The sequence below is a fragment of the Hemicordylus capensis genome, chromosome 5, assembly GCF_027244095.1.
Source record: "Hemicordylus capensis ecotype Gifberg chromosome 5, rHemCap1.1.pri, whole genome shotgun sequence".
NCBI lineage: Eukaryota > Metazoa > Chordata > Lepidosauria > Squamata > Cordylidae > Hemicordylus > Hemicordylus capensis.
The window spans coordinates 227,475,131-227,492,750 of record NC_069661.1 but is presented as its reverse complement, the minus strand read 5'-3'; the positions used below and the strand labels follow the sequence as shown (position 1 = coordinate 227,492,750).

Genomic DNA, 17,620 nt, shown 5'->3' with positions numbered 1-17,620 from the left:
TACTGAAGTCACATGAGGAGATAGCCTTGTGAAGGGTCAAGGCACACTGAAGTTCTCCACACTTCTGGCAGAACTCAAAAATCTGGCTGAACAGATGGCAGGCAGGTCTGCTGTTGAAGTTGGCCAAACATTCAGCCTCTATGTGGGTTTCATTATTACATACATGCAAAATTCACTCTGTGGTAGGGAGAAAGCAGTCCAATTATTGCTGTGCAATGGAAGTTTTGAAATCTTTCCAACTTACTGTTCTAAGTTAGTAGGGCCACATTCACACAATGAGAACATTTGCAGTTAAAAAGTTAACCATGATTATTGCATATGTCATGAGAACCCAGAATTTCTAGGCTATCTCAGTTTGCATTTGATCCAGATAATTATCCAGGATCGGCCCCTAGTTATGACAGCTTTCCTTTCTGAAACAATGAATGAATCCCTTTTAACAATCAGACCAAAACATTTAAGACTAAAATTTTAATAAAAAGCTTCTCAAAATGGCTCTCACTTGCCACATATTTAGGTCCTAATCCAACAATCCATTTACTGTTACTCCCTCTCGCTTGGACCAGGCCCACAAAATTATGTTTCAGAATAAATTTCACAGTTTTCTTTCCATCAGTTGAATGACACATACGGAAAAACAATAGATTGGTGCAGAACTCCAGTTTCTTTCATGTGAATTCTCACAGGTTTGAACTAAAAAGACTATCACAAGATCTGTAAAATGTTACGCACTGAAGACAAAGGTAAGTATGCTACTTCTCTCCTCTTCTACTGTAAGGATGTCTGATTAACCAGGGCTGCTCAACTTCGGCCCTCCTGCAGATGTTGGCCTACAATTCCCATAATCCCTGGCTATTGGCCACTGTGGCTGGGGATTATAGGAGTTGTAGTCCAAAAAACAGCTGGGGGGGGGGGGCCTAGATTGAGCAGGCCTGGATTACACAATCAACCCTATCCCTGAACCTTTGGTTTAAATCACTAAACTTAGCTAAAACATTTCCAACATAGCCTTCCTTGGATTTGATTTCCCCCTTCAACATGCTGAAAATTTTCATTAACTTGTGGTGCATCTCCCTTCTTTTCTTGCCCCCCACCTTTCCTTCCTTTTTTTTTTTTTTTTTTTTTTGTTGTTCCTAATTAGGGAAGTTAAACAAGAGCCTGAAGAACCTGATATAGATGTGTGGGAGCTTCTGAAAAATTCCAATCCTAATGACTATGAGAAAATTGCATTTCAGTATGGAATCACTGATCTGAGGGGCATGTTGAAACGCCTGAAGCGCACACGCAGGGAAGAAAAGAAGAGTGCAGGTAAGAAAGCAAGGGAAAACTTGCTTATGTCTGTCCAGGAAACCAAGGGGAAATTTCCTTCAAAAAGCTCCAAAAAGCATAGAGGAATTTGTCTTAGAACATGAAGCAACTTTAACAAGGTTGCTCAGTCTAACTCAAAGAGGGCCGCTGTCTTTTAAACAGTTGGAACTCATGCAGAATTTTTACCAAGTATGGCTTCTTCCCTCACTGTAGAATTAAAAATAGGAGAAACTGCACTTGTTGAATCTCATCCTGTCACTCTGCTGTTATAGCAAGCAGCCCTCCTGGCCCCCAGAGTTACAGTCCTTTTTTCTACATGCCGCTTCAAAAACCGCACTCAAGTAGAACAATGTTGGTTTTATGTAGTAAGGCAATTGGTCTCTAAACCATAATTAAGGATGCTAATTCCATTGTCAGTTACAATTCAACAGGTATTTATCTGACTTAGTCACTTCCCCACATTCTCTCCCTTATTGTACTCTCCCATATTCTGGCCACACTCTAGCATGACTGACAAATGAGACACAGGGCAGTGCTATTCAGATTAAAGTCCTTATCAGAGCTTGGTTGCCATGTTCACGCCCAGAGAACAAGTCAAGCCATGTTTGGAAAAGTAGGTCTGGCCCTTACTTCTTGCTCTGCCCATGATAATGGCTTCAGTGATGGATGGGAAATAGAAGTGGGAAGGCAGGATAGCAAAGGTAGGAAGTGGTGGCTTGGGAATGGACTGGAATCCACCCACACTCCCTCTCCCATTACTTGATGGGCCTTTATCTTGTTCTTCTGTGATATCCATATCAATCAATTGCAGGATACAGCCTTTACCTCCTGTGTCATTCATTGTATCATTCATTGTGCCATTCATTGGCACAAGCTACATATTAATTATCCTCCTTAAAAGTGGATCTTTTGGCCTTTTAACCATTTTTATTTATCTTATCACCAACATAGTAGGAGAATTTAAGAACAATACAACTCAAATATTCTAAACACACTTGCCAACATCCAGAATTAGCACAGTGCTCATGCTGCTAACACTGTGTTGGTTCTAAGGGGAAGAGGTGACTTTAGTTGATCTCCCCTTCCGCCTGAAGACTCCTTCCCACTGTGACTCACGCAAAGATGTCCTTGAGGGCTATGCAACTCTCATGGACATATTTTTGGAAATCACAGTTGGTTTCGGAGGGAAGAGCAGATTGACGGAAATTGTTGCTCTTGCATAGCACATGTAAAGTGTCACTGAACCAGCACTTCATTAGTCTTGATGTGAGCCACTGTTGACAGAAACAACCTTCCTGTAAGTTCTCCAGTTTTCTAGACATTCTTAAGTTTCATGACAGCTTCCCATATATTTTCTGTCTTTCTTCCTCCTCTACAACTTTCTCATCCAACAGCTTTTGCTAAGATTTTGGATCCGGCATATCAAGTGGATAAAGGAGGTAGAGTAAGGTTTGTGGTGGAGTTGGCTGATCCTACAGTGGAACTCAAGTGGTATAAAAATGGCCAAGAAATACGACCAAGTGGAAAGTAAGTACTGTATTCCCATTAACTAAAATGTAAAGACCATTTATATTTCAAAGAGGATTAGATTATTTCAGGGAGAATCGGTTAGGCAAGCAAGCCATGATAGCTGGAGGAAACTTCCATTTTCAGAGGCAGTATACCTCTGCTATTCAGGTGATGGGGAGAAAAACCAGGGATGGAAGTTCTCCTACTTGTGAGGATAATGATAACCATGTACACCAGGAGGAAGAGCAAGACAGAGACATAAAAACAAATATAAAAATACTTGTGAGCCTCCAGAGGCATCTAACTGGCTACTGTTGAAAAGAGAATGCTGCAGCTGATGGATATTAGTCTAGTGCAGCAAACAAATTATGTTTTGATACCACTACTTAACACCATTTTACAAGGATGCAGATCCTCCTTAAGCATTTGAGGAGGTCCCGCATCATTTTACTGCCAAACCTCCTAACCTATATCTTTGATCCCCCAGATATATTTTTCTCTGCCCAAAATTTTAATTCACAGTTCTAACAAAACACACAGAAGCCGAATTCTGACATAGTAGGGAATCAGAGGTACCTTCACTTCCAGTTTCCATAGCCATATGTCTGAATGGGGGCAACTGGAGTTTATGGCAGAAAGGGACCCACAGTTTCTCTCCTTTAACTCAATTCTGAACCTTTGGTTCAGAGTGGAGTTTTGCTGCTTAAACTCAATTTCTGCGGTGCCAGCATTATATCTGAACATTGGCACCACAGTTTTGCCCTCATGGAACGGGAGTTGAGGGAGGAAACTCCTCCCTCACTTTGGCTGCCAGGGCTGTCCTTCTTTAAGGAAGGAAGGCCTGGTAGCCAGTTCCCCGTGAGCTGTCTCTCAGCATGACTTCAGAGAGACAGCTCCCCATTGGATGGGAGAGCAGGGGCTCGGAACCACGGGTCCATTGGGCCCACAGTTTGGCGTTAAGTCCGAAGGCAGTGATAGTGTAAAAGTGCCAGTAATATGCATTTGAAACAGGAATCCACAATTTCCCTCTCAACCTTATTTTGAAATTAGCCACACACACTAACTATAGATAGATGCAGATAACTTCTGCCCATACTACTGAGCGGTTCAGCATTAAATACCTACTTGGCAAAAATACTTACTTTCTAAAATTAAAGTGCTTTCTTAAGTGCTTACTCAGCAACACTGCTCAAGCATGTCCAGGTGCCATATCACCACCCTAAATCCTTTATCCCTGATCCCAGATCCATGAAGGTCCATTGTGATTAGCAATCACACTGATTGTGATTAGCAAAAACTCTGGCAGGCCAAATCCACAGGATGAAAAGGATAGCTTGCTGGACCCAGAGCTGTACAGCTCCTGATTCAGCAGACACCTGCAAAGAGAGGAGAAGAGGCTTGTTGGGTCTCAGTTTCTCCATTTCCTGCAGGCTTATTCCCTGCCCCACAGAACAGAGAAGGCTGGTTGGTGGGCTTAAATGTCAGCACTGCAGATAGGTCAGACTTCTGTGCCAGAAAAGATGAGGATGGGCTTGAAATTCTGCATTTCCTGATAGGCCAGACAAGCTCTGTGCTTGGAATGGCAACTTCTTGAGCCTAAAGTTCAAGTCCTCCTGAATCCTTCGTAATATTGAGCAATAAAAGGATGGGCAAATAGGTTCAAGAAATCTGCTCAGAAAAGGCGCAGAGCTTTTTCTCTCTGCCCCACAGAGAGCTTTTTCTCTCCCCCCCCCCCCAGCCCACCACCTCCGGCCACACACAGCCAAGGTGCGGCTGCTTTTGTACTTTCTCAAAGGAAGTCATGAACAGCAACAAAAGTGACAATCCTGCAGGGGGATAAATCCTGACAGAATTGTTAAAGAATAAAATGATGTCTCATTCCTTGTTCTGACAGACCTTCCTTGCCTGAAGACAGATTACATTGTAGGAGCACAATATAAATCTCTAGAATTCCAGTTAAGTCTCTCTGGGGGGAAGCCAGTTTTCTATATATTGCAAACTAGTATGTCCTCTTAGAGACTAAAACGCAGAGCCTGTGGGACAGATGTAATGCTTCCCAGGACTGAACCTATCCTATCTTCACCCCTCTTTCTGCTACTGCCAACTGTTTCTGCAGAACTAGGGATGCAGCTATCCAGGATAACTGGCTGTTATCTACCAGAATTGGCATCGCTCTCCAAGTGATTAATGAAAGCAGCCCCTGGAGATGTTAATGGCTTGATATTTTGAAAAATTGTGAGAGAAAATCAGGGCAAAATAGCTAAGGATAACTTCAGGTCAGAGCTGGCAACCCTTCTCCCAGCAATGAAGTCCACAGACAGACAGAAATAAAAAACATCTGAAAGGGTTTCAGCCTCTAGAATAGGGATTGTGCCTGTGAACATTGGCTCCCACAAGGTCCATATATTATCTCAAGAAGCCAGCTGAACTGAATGCACCACCTTGCATCCTTCATGCCACTGAACAGCTGTTAGATGCTAATGAGGTTTGGTCATTACTGACCTGAAACAAATGTGAACCAATGACCTCAAGGTGAAAGGCTCCATATCCCATTACCTATCCCTTGAGCCATCTGGCCTACCAGTAATGTTGGCTCCTTTACTCCAGCTATTATTGTACTTTTAGAAAAATGTCAAGAGTGCTGGAATGAAACCTAGGCTCCTGTTACGGGTTATTTCCATCTTCACTCATCTAATGTTTCAGAGACTGTTCTGTTTGGTTCTCTTGAAGTTTGTGTTTGCATTATATATATTATTCTTGTAGAAATAATAATAATAATAATAATAATAACTATTAATAATAATAATAATAATTAATAATTAATAATAATAGTTAATAAATATGCTGCTTTTCAACAAAATGTTCTCAAAGCAGTTTATATACAAAAGGGAATGTGAAGACAGTTCTCTGTTCTGAAGAACTCAGAATCTATTGCATTCTTGCAATCTTAGTTATTTTTAAGGACTAGACTCAACAATATGCCTATTGCATTACCAGGGCCTGCATGTTAGTTATTGTTGTTCTTAATGTAAATAGCAGCTACAAGGAGCCCTGATCCGGACTGGAACTCTAGCAGGAAGACACCTTTACCCCTTTATCCACTGTCCCTCCCTGCTGTGTTTCCAGTCCAGTTTGGGTCTCCCTGCAGCTGCTATTTGCACCAGAAGAGACACAGCTATGCTGCCAAGATAACCTGTTTCAAAGAAGTCCTCTTCACAATAGCTTTTGTACGCCATCTTGAACATATCCGGAAGTCCCAATCCTAGCACATCACTCCCTCCCCACACCCACGCCGTCCACGGTTACAGCATTCATCCGAAGAGGTGGACACCGTAAGTGTGATGGTGGGTGCTTCTGCTTTCGATAGGCTGGGGTGCCCAAGCTGGCTGATCACAGAAATGTCCACCATCATGGTTATGGCATTCACCTCCAGATGAACATCACCGTGATAGTGAAGAGGTGGGGTGGGAGAGGGAGAGAGTAATGCGCCATGACAGTGTTTCCAGAGCACTTTGGGATCCTTGTACTCACATACATCATATTTTAAAATAATGTTTGAATAGGGCTTGAATTATGTAAATACAAGAGCAGTATAGTTAAAGCAGAGGGGTCAAGCAGTCCTCTGTCGTAACATTCCTTTGCACTATGCTTCTAGAATGTTTATGCTGAAATAACAATATGTAGGATCCATGTCTGTGAATAAATCCTAATTTGTTATTTTGTCATTTCCAACAGATACATTTTTGAGCACAAGGGTAATGAAAGAATCTTATTTATCAGCAACTGCATGCTGACGGACGATGCTCGCTATCATGTGACTGCGGGTGATGAGAAATGCTCCACAGAACTGTTTGTAAGAGGTAAGCAATGCTAGTGTTTCTTTCAAAGCTTCCGCCAGTATTTGCTAATATGTGTTAAGCGTAACTGATATAGGAACATAGGAAGCTGCCATATACTGAGTCAGACCATTGGTCTATCTAGCTCAGTATTGTCTTCACACACTGGCAGCGACTTCTCCAAGGTTGCAGGCAGGAATCTCTCTCAGCCCTATATTGGAGAAGCTGCCAGGGAGGGAACTTGAAACCTTCTGCTCTTCACAGAGCGGCTTCATCCCCTGAGGGGAATATCTTGCAGTGCTCACACATCAAGTCTCCCATTCAGATGCAACCAGGGCAGACCCTGCTTAGCTATGGGGACAAGTCATGCTTGCTACCACAAGACCAGCTCTCCTTGATATGATTTCTTAATGTTTGAATTGAGGGGGCAGAGGGGAGTTTCTGCCCTCTTGTCCTCAGAAGGATATACTCACTGGAAGGCCCAGTCAGATCAAGGAATGGAGGATGCAATGTATGCATTTTTGAGCACAGAATACCCAGAGATTCTTGCCGCCACTGTAGGCTGAGTGAAAGGGCAGGGTAGCCCCTTTCCTATTTTTTCTATGGGCATTATCGCTGACAGGAAGTGTGGAGGAAGAGACAGTTGCCTCTGCTTCCTGTCAGCTATCGTTCTGCCAGATCTGCTTCTGGACAACGGGCTGAAGTTCAGCAGCTGAGTTGGTCTCCCTGGCCCAGCCTATTGAACTGACATGCCCTGCCAGCTATGTCTTAAAAGGCGGGGTCTTTCATGCAGAACAAATTGTCTGCTCCGTTTTATGTATTTATGTATGTATGTATTTTAAATATTTATATCCCACTCCTCCAGGACACTCCTCCAGCTGCTTGGGGGAGTTTACAGTAAAAGCATAAAAACTGGGGATGCGCAAAACGTTTCCATGTCAAAACATTTCAACTCGTAACAGGACGTTTCAAGTGTTTTGCGCTTGAAACCAAACACCCTTTGAATAAAGGGCCTGTTTCAAGCTCGGAACAAAACAAACCCATTTTGAGCACCATTTTGGAGGCTTTCCCCCCCTTGCTGATTGGTTTTCTGGCACTGGCTTCTGATTAGCTTGCAATCTCCTTGCTTCTTGGTTGGCTGGTTATCATACAAAGCAAGTATTGTCATGGGGGAGGGCAGGATGCCTCCTTGTCTTAAGGAGGCAATCATTGGACCTCTTCTAAAGAAGCCTGCATTAGATCCCTCAGAGTTGAGCAATTATAGGCCTGTTTCCAACCTCCCATGGCTGGGCAAGGTAACTGAGAGGGTGGTAGCCTCTAAGTACCAGGAGTCTTGGAGGAAACTGATTATCTAGACCCATTTCAAACTGGTTTTCGGGCGGGCCATGGGGTGGAGACTGCTTTGGTCGGCCTGATGGATGATCTCCAATTGGGAATTGAGAGAGGAAGTGTGACTCTGTTGGTCCTTTTGGATCTCTCGGTAGCTTTCGATACTGTCGACCACAGTATCCTTCTGGAACGTCTGAGGGGGTTGGGGGTGGGAGGCACTGTTCTACAGTGGTTCCGCTCCTACCTCTCAGATAGATTCCAGATGGTGTCGATTGGAGACTGTTGCTCTTCAAAATCTGAGCCTAAGTATGGTGTTCCTCAAGGCTCCATACTTTCTCCAGTGCTTTTTAACATCTACATGAAACCGCTGGGAGAGATCATCAGGGGATTTGGAGCTGGGTGTTACCAGTACTCTGATGACACCCAGATCTACATCTCTATGTCAACTTCTTCAGGAGGTGGCATATCTTCCCTAAATGCCTGCCTGGAAGCAGTAATGGGCTGGATGAGGGAGAATAAGCTGAAGCTGAATCCAGATAAGATGGAGGTACTTATTGTGCGGGGTCAGAACTCTAGAGACGATGTTGATCTGCCTGTTCTAGATGGGGTCACACTTCCCCAAAAGGAACACGTTCCCAGTCTGGGAGTACTTCTGGATTCACATCTCTCCCTGGTTTCTCAGGTTGAGGCGGTGGCCAGGGGTGCTTTCTATCAGCTTCTGCTGATACGCCAGCTGTGCCCGTTTCTCGAGATCAATGACCTCAAAACTGTGGTACATCTGTTGGTAACCTCCAGACTTGACTTTTGTAATGTGCTCTATGTGGGGCTACCTTTGTACATAGCCCAGAAACTTCAGTTGGTTCAGAACATGGCAGCCAGGTTGGTCTCTGGGTCATCTCGGAGAGACCATGTTACTCCTTTACTGATGGAGTTACACTGGCTGCCAATAGGTTTCTGGACAAAATACAAAGTGCTTGTTATAACTTACAAAGCCCTAAATGGCTTAGGCCCTGGGTATCTAAGAGAGCATCTTCTTCATTATGAGCCCCACCGCCCATTGAGGTCATCTGGGGAGGTCCATCTCCAGTTGCCGCCGACCCATTTGGTGGCTACACAGAGACATAGGAACATAGGAAGCTGCCATATACTGAGTCAGACCATTGGTCTAGCTAGCTCAGTATTGTCTTCACAGACTGGCAGTGGCTTCTCCAAGGTTGCAGGCAGGAATCTCTCTCAGCCCTATCTTGGAGAAGCCAGGGAGGGAACTTGAAACCCTCTGCTCTTCCCAGAGCAGCTTCATCCCCTGAGGGGAATATCTTGCAGTGCTCACACATCAAGTCTCCCATTCAGATGCAACCAGGGCAGACCCTGCTTAGCTAAGGGGACAAGTCATGCTTGCTACCACAAGACCAGCTCTTCTCTGCTCTGAGATTGTGGAATGCGCTCCCTGCTAAGATATGATCCTCCCCATCTCTGGCAATTTTCAAAAAACACCTGAAAACCCATCTTTTCACCCAACCTTTCTCAGCTTCCTAAATTTTGGGTTTTTTAATATCTGGTCTATTTTAAAATTCAAAACCCGATTTCGGGGTTTTTAATCACTGTAATTGTTTAATTGTTTTAAAATGTTTTTAAATTGTTAATTGTTATATTTTTTTTTAATTTGTTTTAGCTCTTTACTGTTTTAGTGGTTTGTTTTAATTGTAAACCGCCCTGAGCCATTTTGGAAGGGCAATATACAAATCAAATTATTATTAATAATAATAATAATAATAATAATAATAATGGTCAACTGTGCCCCCATTGGCTGGGGGGAGGAAGGAGGAAGGGGGAACACAAAAGGAGGGAATTCCAAAATGTATTCAAATGGACTGGTAGGCAGAGAGAGCCCTTACAGTGTGCCTCTCTTGAAGTGGCTACATCAGGAGGAGAGGAGGAAGGAATAAATGAATGATTTTGTGGTTTTCTCAGCACTGAGTATAATATGGTGTGCTATTGCTGCTATAACTATCTGGTTTTGCTGGATCTCAGATTGATAAAGGCAGAACTTTGATGCCTGTTTTCCTTGAGTTGTGGTTTGTTTTCTTTGTTAGATAGTGTTGTGGTGAGAAATGGACAGTGGCAGTTCTCTGTGTCTGTGTGTGTGTGTCTGTGGACGGAACTCCCTAGGGACACCAAAGTGGGTTGTGTGGTAGGACATGATGGGTGCTACCTACCACCCAACTCACAAAAGAAATGGGCCAAGTGGGTGATTATAAACAAAATTTTCACCTCCCCCCCCAAAACCCCCATAGGATCCAGCGGGGAGGGCAGGGGAGGAGGGTAAGAATGAGCTTATCTTTCCCCGAGATGACCTTGTATTCCCAGCCATCTCCTGGCTGCGCAGCTCAGGAATTCATATAAGAGGCTCTCTCAGGAGCCACACAGCCATCCAGAGACAGAGAAAATGTGTACTGGCCTCTAGAGATCCCTAAATTCTCTGCACAATGAGCACAGTGTATTGAAGGATTTCCTCTCAAGCCTGGCACTCTAGGCCTGCAGCCCAAGCAGACACAACCCTGGATCTGGGTAAAAGGAGCATAGGAACATAGGAAGCTGCCATATACTGCGCTGGACCCTCGGTCTATCTAGCTCAGTATTGTCTTCACAGACTGGCAGCGGCTTCTCCAAGTTTGCAGGCAGGAATCTCTCTCAGCCCTATCTTGGAGATGCCAGGGAGGGAACTTGGAACTTAGATGCTCTTCCCAGACAGCTCCATTTTGTGCCATTTTTACCCAGGTGAAAGGCCAGGTACACATCCCAGGCTACCTGGCCTCGATCCCGGTGCTTCACACGAGCAGCCCTACCAAGGCCTGGTTGGGGCTGCTTACGTGAACAGTCTCTATGTGTAGAACCAGGTTGATGACAAGAATATTGGCATTACAGATCAATAATCTCAAATAATCTGGAGGAAAGGGAATGGGAGAAAACATTATCTGGTTGATTGAAAGTAAGTAGTAACTGAAGTCATTTGATATCGGGGTTAAAGATATATGATTATTTATAGCAACTTGTTCCTGATGTCATCATGGCTGTTTTTCCATGTAGAGCCTCCAGTGATGGTGACAAAAGGCCTGGAAGATACCAATGGTTATATTGGTGACAAAGTAGAATTATCAGTTGAAGTGTCTGAAGATGATGCAAATGTGAAATGGTACGCCACTTACATTCTTCTTTCATAAACATTTTGGTCCCATTTAAGTTTAATTGTAACTAATGGGATAAGGATAGGAGCAGTTCAGGATACAGTAGTTATTTTAATACTCCGGGATACAATAGTTATTTTCATGAATGCTATTCTGACTCCTAAGGAAGCAAATTAAATTCAGTGGGGCAAAGATTTCCCATGAACCATCTGGATCCACCTGGCCTTTGGAAGAGCACTGAAAACACACCTATCAGGCTTTTAACTGATTTTAAATCGGAGTTTTAAATCTTCATGTATTTGTTCTAACTGTTGATTTTAATGTTTATAGATTTTTAATCAGTTGTAAACTGACTTAAGAAATGGTTGCAGGTGGTATATAAATAGCAGTTAAATAAATAAATAAAATATCCCATGAACCCCAGGTTAATAACCCCTGTTTTAGAGGCTGAAAATGGTGCAAATCCTAATTTGGCAGCTTCAGTGCATGCTCAGATGTGAATATGGGCACCAGCATGCCCATGAATTCTGCTTGTGCAGATATCTGCATCATGGTCCATGAGCATATAGACTATGAGCAAGGAGATATCCTTGCTCATAGTCTACATGCTCATGGACCATGATCACTAAGAGAAATGTATCTGAATATATTGTATTGCTATAATCAGATGACGAAAAGGAACTTGCCTTCCAACCAGCTTGGACCTCCAGAGTAGACATCAGGGGTAGGGCGGATGATTTACTTGTGGAAGCCCACCTCTGTTGCTGAAAACAAGTCTATCCAAACATGTTTGTAAGCCATTTTAAAGCCCTAAATGGTGGCAAGGCAGAATATAAATCCATTAAATAAATAATTGTTTTGAGCCAGGGGTCCACAAATTTCAGATTAGCTCACTAGCCAGTCATTATTGCTCCTTGCCATCATCCCCCTCTCCTCCCCCAAATCCTTCCTGGCACACAGGCAGAGGACTTAGGAGAGAAGTTGATCTTCTCTCATTTGCATTGGGATATGAAGAGGGTAAGAAACAGTGAGAGCCTTCTGCTGCTCAAAAGGGATTTCTGCTGTTTATTAATTTCTACAAATGGCATTGGATATGAGATCTCTGGGGAGGAGATCTGTGGTGCTGGGTGTCCTGCTCGCCAGAGGGTCAGGAGCAGTGTTCCCTCTAACAGGGATGCCTAGATGTTATTGACTACGACTCCCAGAATCTCCAACTGCAATGGCTTTTGCTTGAGGGTTATGGGAGTTGTAGTCAACAACATCTGGGGATCCCTATTAGAAGGAACACTAGTCAGGAGCACTCACCACTGGCAAGCTGGCAAGTGGATCTGCGGATGCCTGTTTGAGGCTAGTCATGCCACATGACTGTAGAGCCATTTTTGGAAGGGCAATATATAAATCAAATCAAATCAATCAATCAATCAATCAAGTGTTCAATAACATGGCAAGAATGTGTGCAAGATTGCTCCAGATCTTTTTTGAACAATCTGTGCCACATTAATCTACATACATACATACATACATACATACATACATGTGTTCAATAACATGGCAAGAATGTGTACAAGATTGCTCCAGATCTTTTTTGAGCAATCTGTGCCACATTAATCCACTACCTGATTGCCATCTTGCTGTGTAGCTACTGAAAGGGAAAAGAGCCACTTCTGTGCTGCTGAGCTAACGTTTAAAACTGTTGTTATTCACTGTGAAAACACAAGATTGGTTGAGTTATTTTTTTAAAAACCTAGTACAGGTTGAATGTGACAATCTTTTTATGTGATTGCATGCTAGGATGCAAAGGATATTGCAGGAAACATTAATGCTGGATCTTTGCAGATCATTGCATTTGTGAAATGTGTGAAATCTGCGTTTATGCAGATTCAATCCAAGAAGAGCCAAAATTGAACATCTCCCAAATGTAGTCTTAGGGAAATACTGTGACAACAATCGCTCCTTTATAAAAAGATTTTAACTTATCTTAATTGCCTGCCATGCCATTTACCACATTTTTAATCCAGCAAACAGATGACTCTTTATAGTCAGGCAAAGGAATGGTGCATTCAAGAGAATTACTTTTCTTGTTCAGGTTTAAAAATGGTGTGGAACTGCCCCTTGATGGTAAATCTCGATACAAAGTGAAAGTTGAGGGTAAGAAACACACTCTGATCATAGATGAAGCGTCTAAATCTGATAATGCAACTTATTCGGTGATGACAACAGGAGGACAATCAGCTGCCAAGCTAAAAGTTGACTGTGAGTGAAACATGGCTTTCTAGTTGTGCTAGAAATCATATATGATTCTCTATGCCTAGTGTAAACATAACCCTAGATACTGTACATACACATAAATAAGCAAATGCCACTCAACTCCTCCTAAGCACCTACTGGGTAATCTACTGTATGTGCTAATCTTCTGAGATTAGGCTCTGTGAACAATATATCTGCATCCTTTCCATGTTTACCTTATTTGGAATTTAGTTGACCATTCATTTATAGGCAATACTGTTAGACATTGTTTCTAATTCAAAGCTCAGTAGGCTGTAGGGGACATATTTATTTAGATATTTATTGCATATTTAAGCCTCCTTTTATCATTGATCCCCAAGGCAGCTGGGATTGACACTCCCAGAATTGGGATTGAAACTGGGATTGAAAAAGAAAAGATATGAAGAAGGTTGAAACTCTCAGATGTGTGAGATTCCCCTACCAGCCCATTCATGTTGTGCTGGATTCCTGTGCTCTATCTACCAACACCATCCATGCAATTGGGATGCCTGTGTGGAGCTACACCTAGCATTGCAGTGAATGAGGAAGACATTGTGCATGTGGCAGCTCCAATCTGCATGTAGGGGTGTGCATGGACTGTTCGGTGCAGTTTGGTCTGAATTCGGACTGAATTAGGACCGAACCATGGGTATGCAAACCGGTTTGGTCAAACTGATTGGCTGGGCTGGTCCGTTCAACAAACCCGCTTGAACTAGTTCAAAGCAATTCTCAACTGAACCACTCTAACCGGCCCCGTTCACAGTGGTCCGGTTCATGATCGAACTGGTTCTGCACATCCCTATGTGGATGTATGCAGGAACTTCCTGTGCCTCTGCACATGCTCCAGACATACACAGACACTCCTGTTCAGTGAAAGTGATGAACTGCCTTGAGCAGTCTTGCCCTGTAGGGACAAGACAGAAATGAAAAGAAATTAACTACTATAATTTCTCCCATTACTCATTTCTGAAGTGAGACCACTGAAGATATTGCATCCCTTGGAAGACCAGACTGTGAGGCTTGGCAAAGAGCTCTCTCTGAAATGTGAGATCTCTGAGAATGTAGAAGGGAAGTGGTACAAAAATGGGCAGCTCCTCCAGCCAAGTGACCGGATCAAGATGTATCACAAGGGAAGGTAGGCATGAAACCCACTGACCTTGGGCACTTGGGCAATGTTTGTACAGAACGGCAGTACCCACAGAAGCTGCTCACTGAGAAGCTGCCCCTTATCACGTGGCAAATTGTCAGGATCCAGATAGAGACATGCAAAACCTCCCTGAGAAATTTCACTTGGTCTTATAAAAATTCATTTGACTTCTCCTGAAAATGCTCAGGTGTTTCCCCTTCAGGGAAACTCTGATTCAAATCTCAAATTACACTGTCTAAATTCTATGCCAGCCTTAAGGAGACGCAGAACTGCCCCTGAGAAATGTTACTTGCCTTATAGAAACTTATTTAGCTTCCCGTAAAATTTCACTTTAAAAAAATGTCAGTGCCAACTCTATAGAGCTCTTCTCATGATCCATGGGAAGAGCTCGCATGTGGTCTGTGGGGAAGGAGTGTCCAACTTACCGTCCCCACAGACAATGTCCTGCAAATCCCCGGGCGGGTGGATCACCCGCCCAGACAAACAGTGGCTCCCACAGCAGCTCATGGGTTCGGGGTGCTGGGACGCACTACCTCCCCACCAGAGCCCCCATAATGCACTGCGTGAGTGCACGGTGCATTACTGGGATCCCCCCTCCTCTGAGTGTGCAAGCAGCCACAGCTTGACACATGATCTGAAAAATGAGGGTAAGGGAGTGCTCACTCCCTTAACCTTGTTTAACTAGGAAGCCACTGGGATCGGGCCCAGTCTCGGTGGTTCAATGAGCGTGCAAAACCAGGCTAGGCTCCCTTAGCCCAGTTTTGCTCGCTCGTGTGAATAACCTCATTAAATGTTTTAAGGTTGCTTTGCTTCTTTATACAATCAGTTGCTCTAAAATAGCAATCTCTACTCTGACCTCATTTGATTGTGTATTCCAAGGATCAAACAGAAGATGCAATGAGTTGAAAATGAGAAAAATGATTCTTTGATAATTAGACTTTTGGTCTACTACTGTTTCATCTAGAGTTCTGCCTTTTAAACAATGGCAAGGTCCTATTTACCTCAGAGGAGAGTGCAGTTCAACAAATCACTGAAAGTGCCCTAAACATGGTACAAGGGATCAAGGTTTAAAGCGAAAATATCTCATTTATATGAATAAAGACTGTTGATTCAAATGATTCAAATGGGTCAGGTTTTTTAATGGTTGTTTTCCCCTCTACAAGAGACTTATTTTTTTTTAAATCCTCCTTCCTCATGTAATGAATTGGAGTGAGGACAGCATTACTTCAGGAAAAATGGAGGTCTTTCACATGACCAGGTGGGTGAGGTGGTGGGCGGGGTGGCAGGCAGCGGGGGAGGTTGATTGAACTCACCTTCCCCCCAGATGAGTGTTTGACCTTGCTGGGAGTGCGATGATCCATGCTGAGCTCTGGAGGCTGGCACAGTGCATCCTGGCCTCTGGATGTCCCACAATGAACCGCACAACATGCATGGTGCATTTGGGAATTCCCCCAGGAGACGGGCACTCTAGGCACCAATCTCTGTGTCTGCTGGGGCTGAATATAGCCTCAGTGTACACACAATCCTGGAGCCCAGGTTAAGAGCTTGCTTGAACCCTTAACCCTGGCTAAGAGCTGGGTTTCAAAGTGCGGTTAGGCAGCACCTCCCTGCCAAGTTCAGGCCTGATACCATCAGTTCTCATGTGCAGCATAACCCAGGCTGGGATTCCCTAGCCTGGGTTAGGGTGCACATGAGAACAGCCTCATAATCTTGCAGTGGGGATTCATGATTTTTGTTTTTTAAGAAACCATAGTAGATGTACATTCCAGTGAAATGCCAGAGAAAGAGAAAAGAGCAGAGACTTCAAAAGAATAAATACAAAAATAAAAATTAAGATCATAAAATGTCAGACCATTGCTTCAGAGTAGGGACATTTTTTTAAAAACTTGATTTTGTTCATCTTTTTTGTTTAAGATAGATTACATGAATTGTGGTTTAGGTGAACAGTTGGCAAGTTTTCAGCATCTAAGAGATGATGATGATGATGATGATGATGATACATAATTTAAAAACACAACTAGCATAATCCATCCTCCCTTGCATCTAGCTGTGGTAGCTGTGAGCATGGCCCTTCAGTTCCTCCTGCTGTGCAAGCTCTTGGTCACACCAGACTCTCAATAATTTTCTGAAATGGGAGGCTCATGCATACCTGCTGAGGGATTGTGGGTGGGGATTGTACCCACAATCATTTCAGATAAGATCCCATAGGGGAAGAGCCACTGTTCCCTGAGGAAGGAATAACATTTTCCAAACAAAAAATTAGCAATGTATTTATTGAGGAAATATGTGTGAATCCTACTCGACAAATCAATAAGAACTGAGTATTTGTTGTGGGGGGCGGGGTGGGAATGGTTTGTGATGGTTCTTAGCCCTTGAATTTGTGTTACAAGGGGAAAGTTGGGTTTGGAACCCTATGTTTATTTCATAACACTTGTTTTGCTGAATGTGAGGAGGAGGATATTTAAAATAAATAAACACAGAAGATTAAAAAAAAGCTTGGTGGTAATAAATCTCTGAAAAAAGAAAACCTTTTTTATTCAGAAACATTGCACAAATCAGGTCTATTGTATAAGAACTGGTTGTGTATATTGTCATGAAATATAAAATATTGTCACAGTCTGTCTCATAGCTATAGTATTAGTAATCCTGGCATGATATATTTTTTTCTTCATCTTGATTTTTCACAGAATCCACCGGCTAATCATAGATAGCTCACTTGTTGAGGATGATGGCGAGTACATGTTTGTTCCAGAAGCCTATAATGTCAACATCCCTTGCAAAGTTCATATTATAGGTAACTTCCTCATGTGTCTGTTATTTCATTTGTGGAATGTACTTTACTATTAAGAATTTGGCCTGCATGGATATAATGCATTGCTGGTCCTATTGGATCAGTTATATTGCTTCAACTTCCTGCATTTCAGCATTGTGGCACTCTAGGAAATGAGGGAGAAGCTAATGCCACAATACAATTCCAGAAAGATAGGCATGTAGGCTGTTTTAGCAAACCCAACAAAGAGGCTTGTGGCACCTTGAAGACT

At 43.1% G+C, this 17,620-nt stretch overlaps 1 protein-coding gene across 12 annotated transcripts in view; it reads left to right on the top strand.

Annotated features, from left to right (window-relative positions):
* The window catches only part of MYBPC1 (myosin binding protein C1), a 130,947-nt gene that overhangs the window by 61,610 nt on the left and 51,717 nt on the right, over window positions 1–17,620 (top strand). For all 12 annotated transcript variants that reach the window (XM_053255296.1, XM_053255297.1, XM_053255295.1 and 9 more), the window contains 7 exons: window positions 1,142–1,308; window positions 2,703–2,835; window positions 6,553–6,677; window positions 11,070–11,175; window positions 13,254–13,420; window positions 14,405–14,567; window positions 17,267–17,373. In XM_053255296.1, coding sequence (XP_053111271.1) covers window positions 1,142–1,308; window positions 2,703–2,835; window positions 6,553–6,677; window positions 11,070–11,175; window positions 13,254–13,420; window positions 14,405–14,567; window positions 17,267–17,373 — 968 coding nt within the window. The remainder of the gene's footprint in view (window positions 1–1,141; window positions 1,309–2,702; window positions 2,836–6,552; window positions 6,678–11,069; window positions 11,176–13,253; window positions 13,421–14,404; window positions 14,568–17,266; window positions 17,374–17,620) is intronic.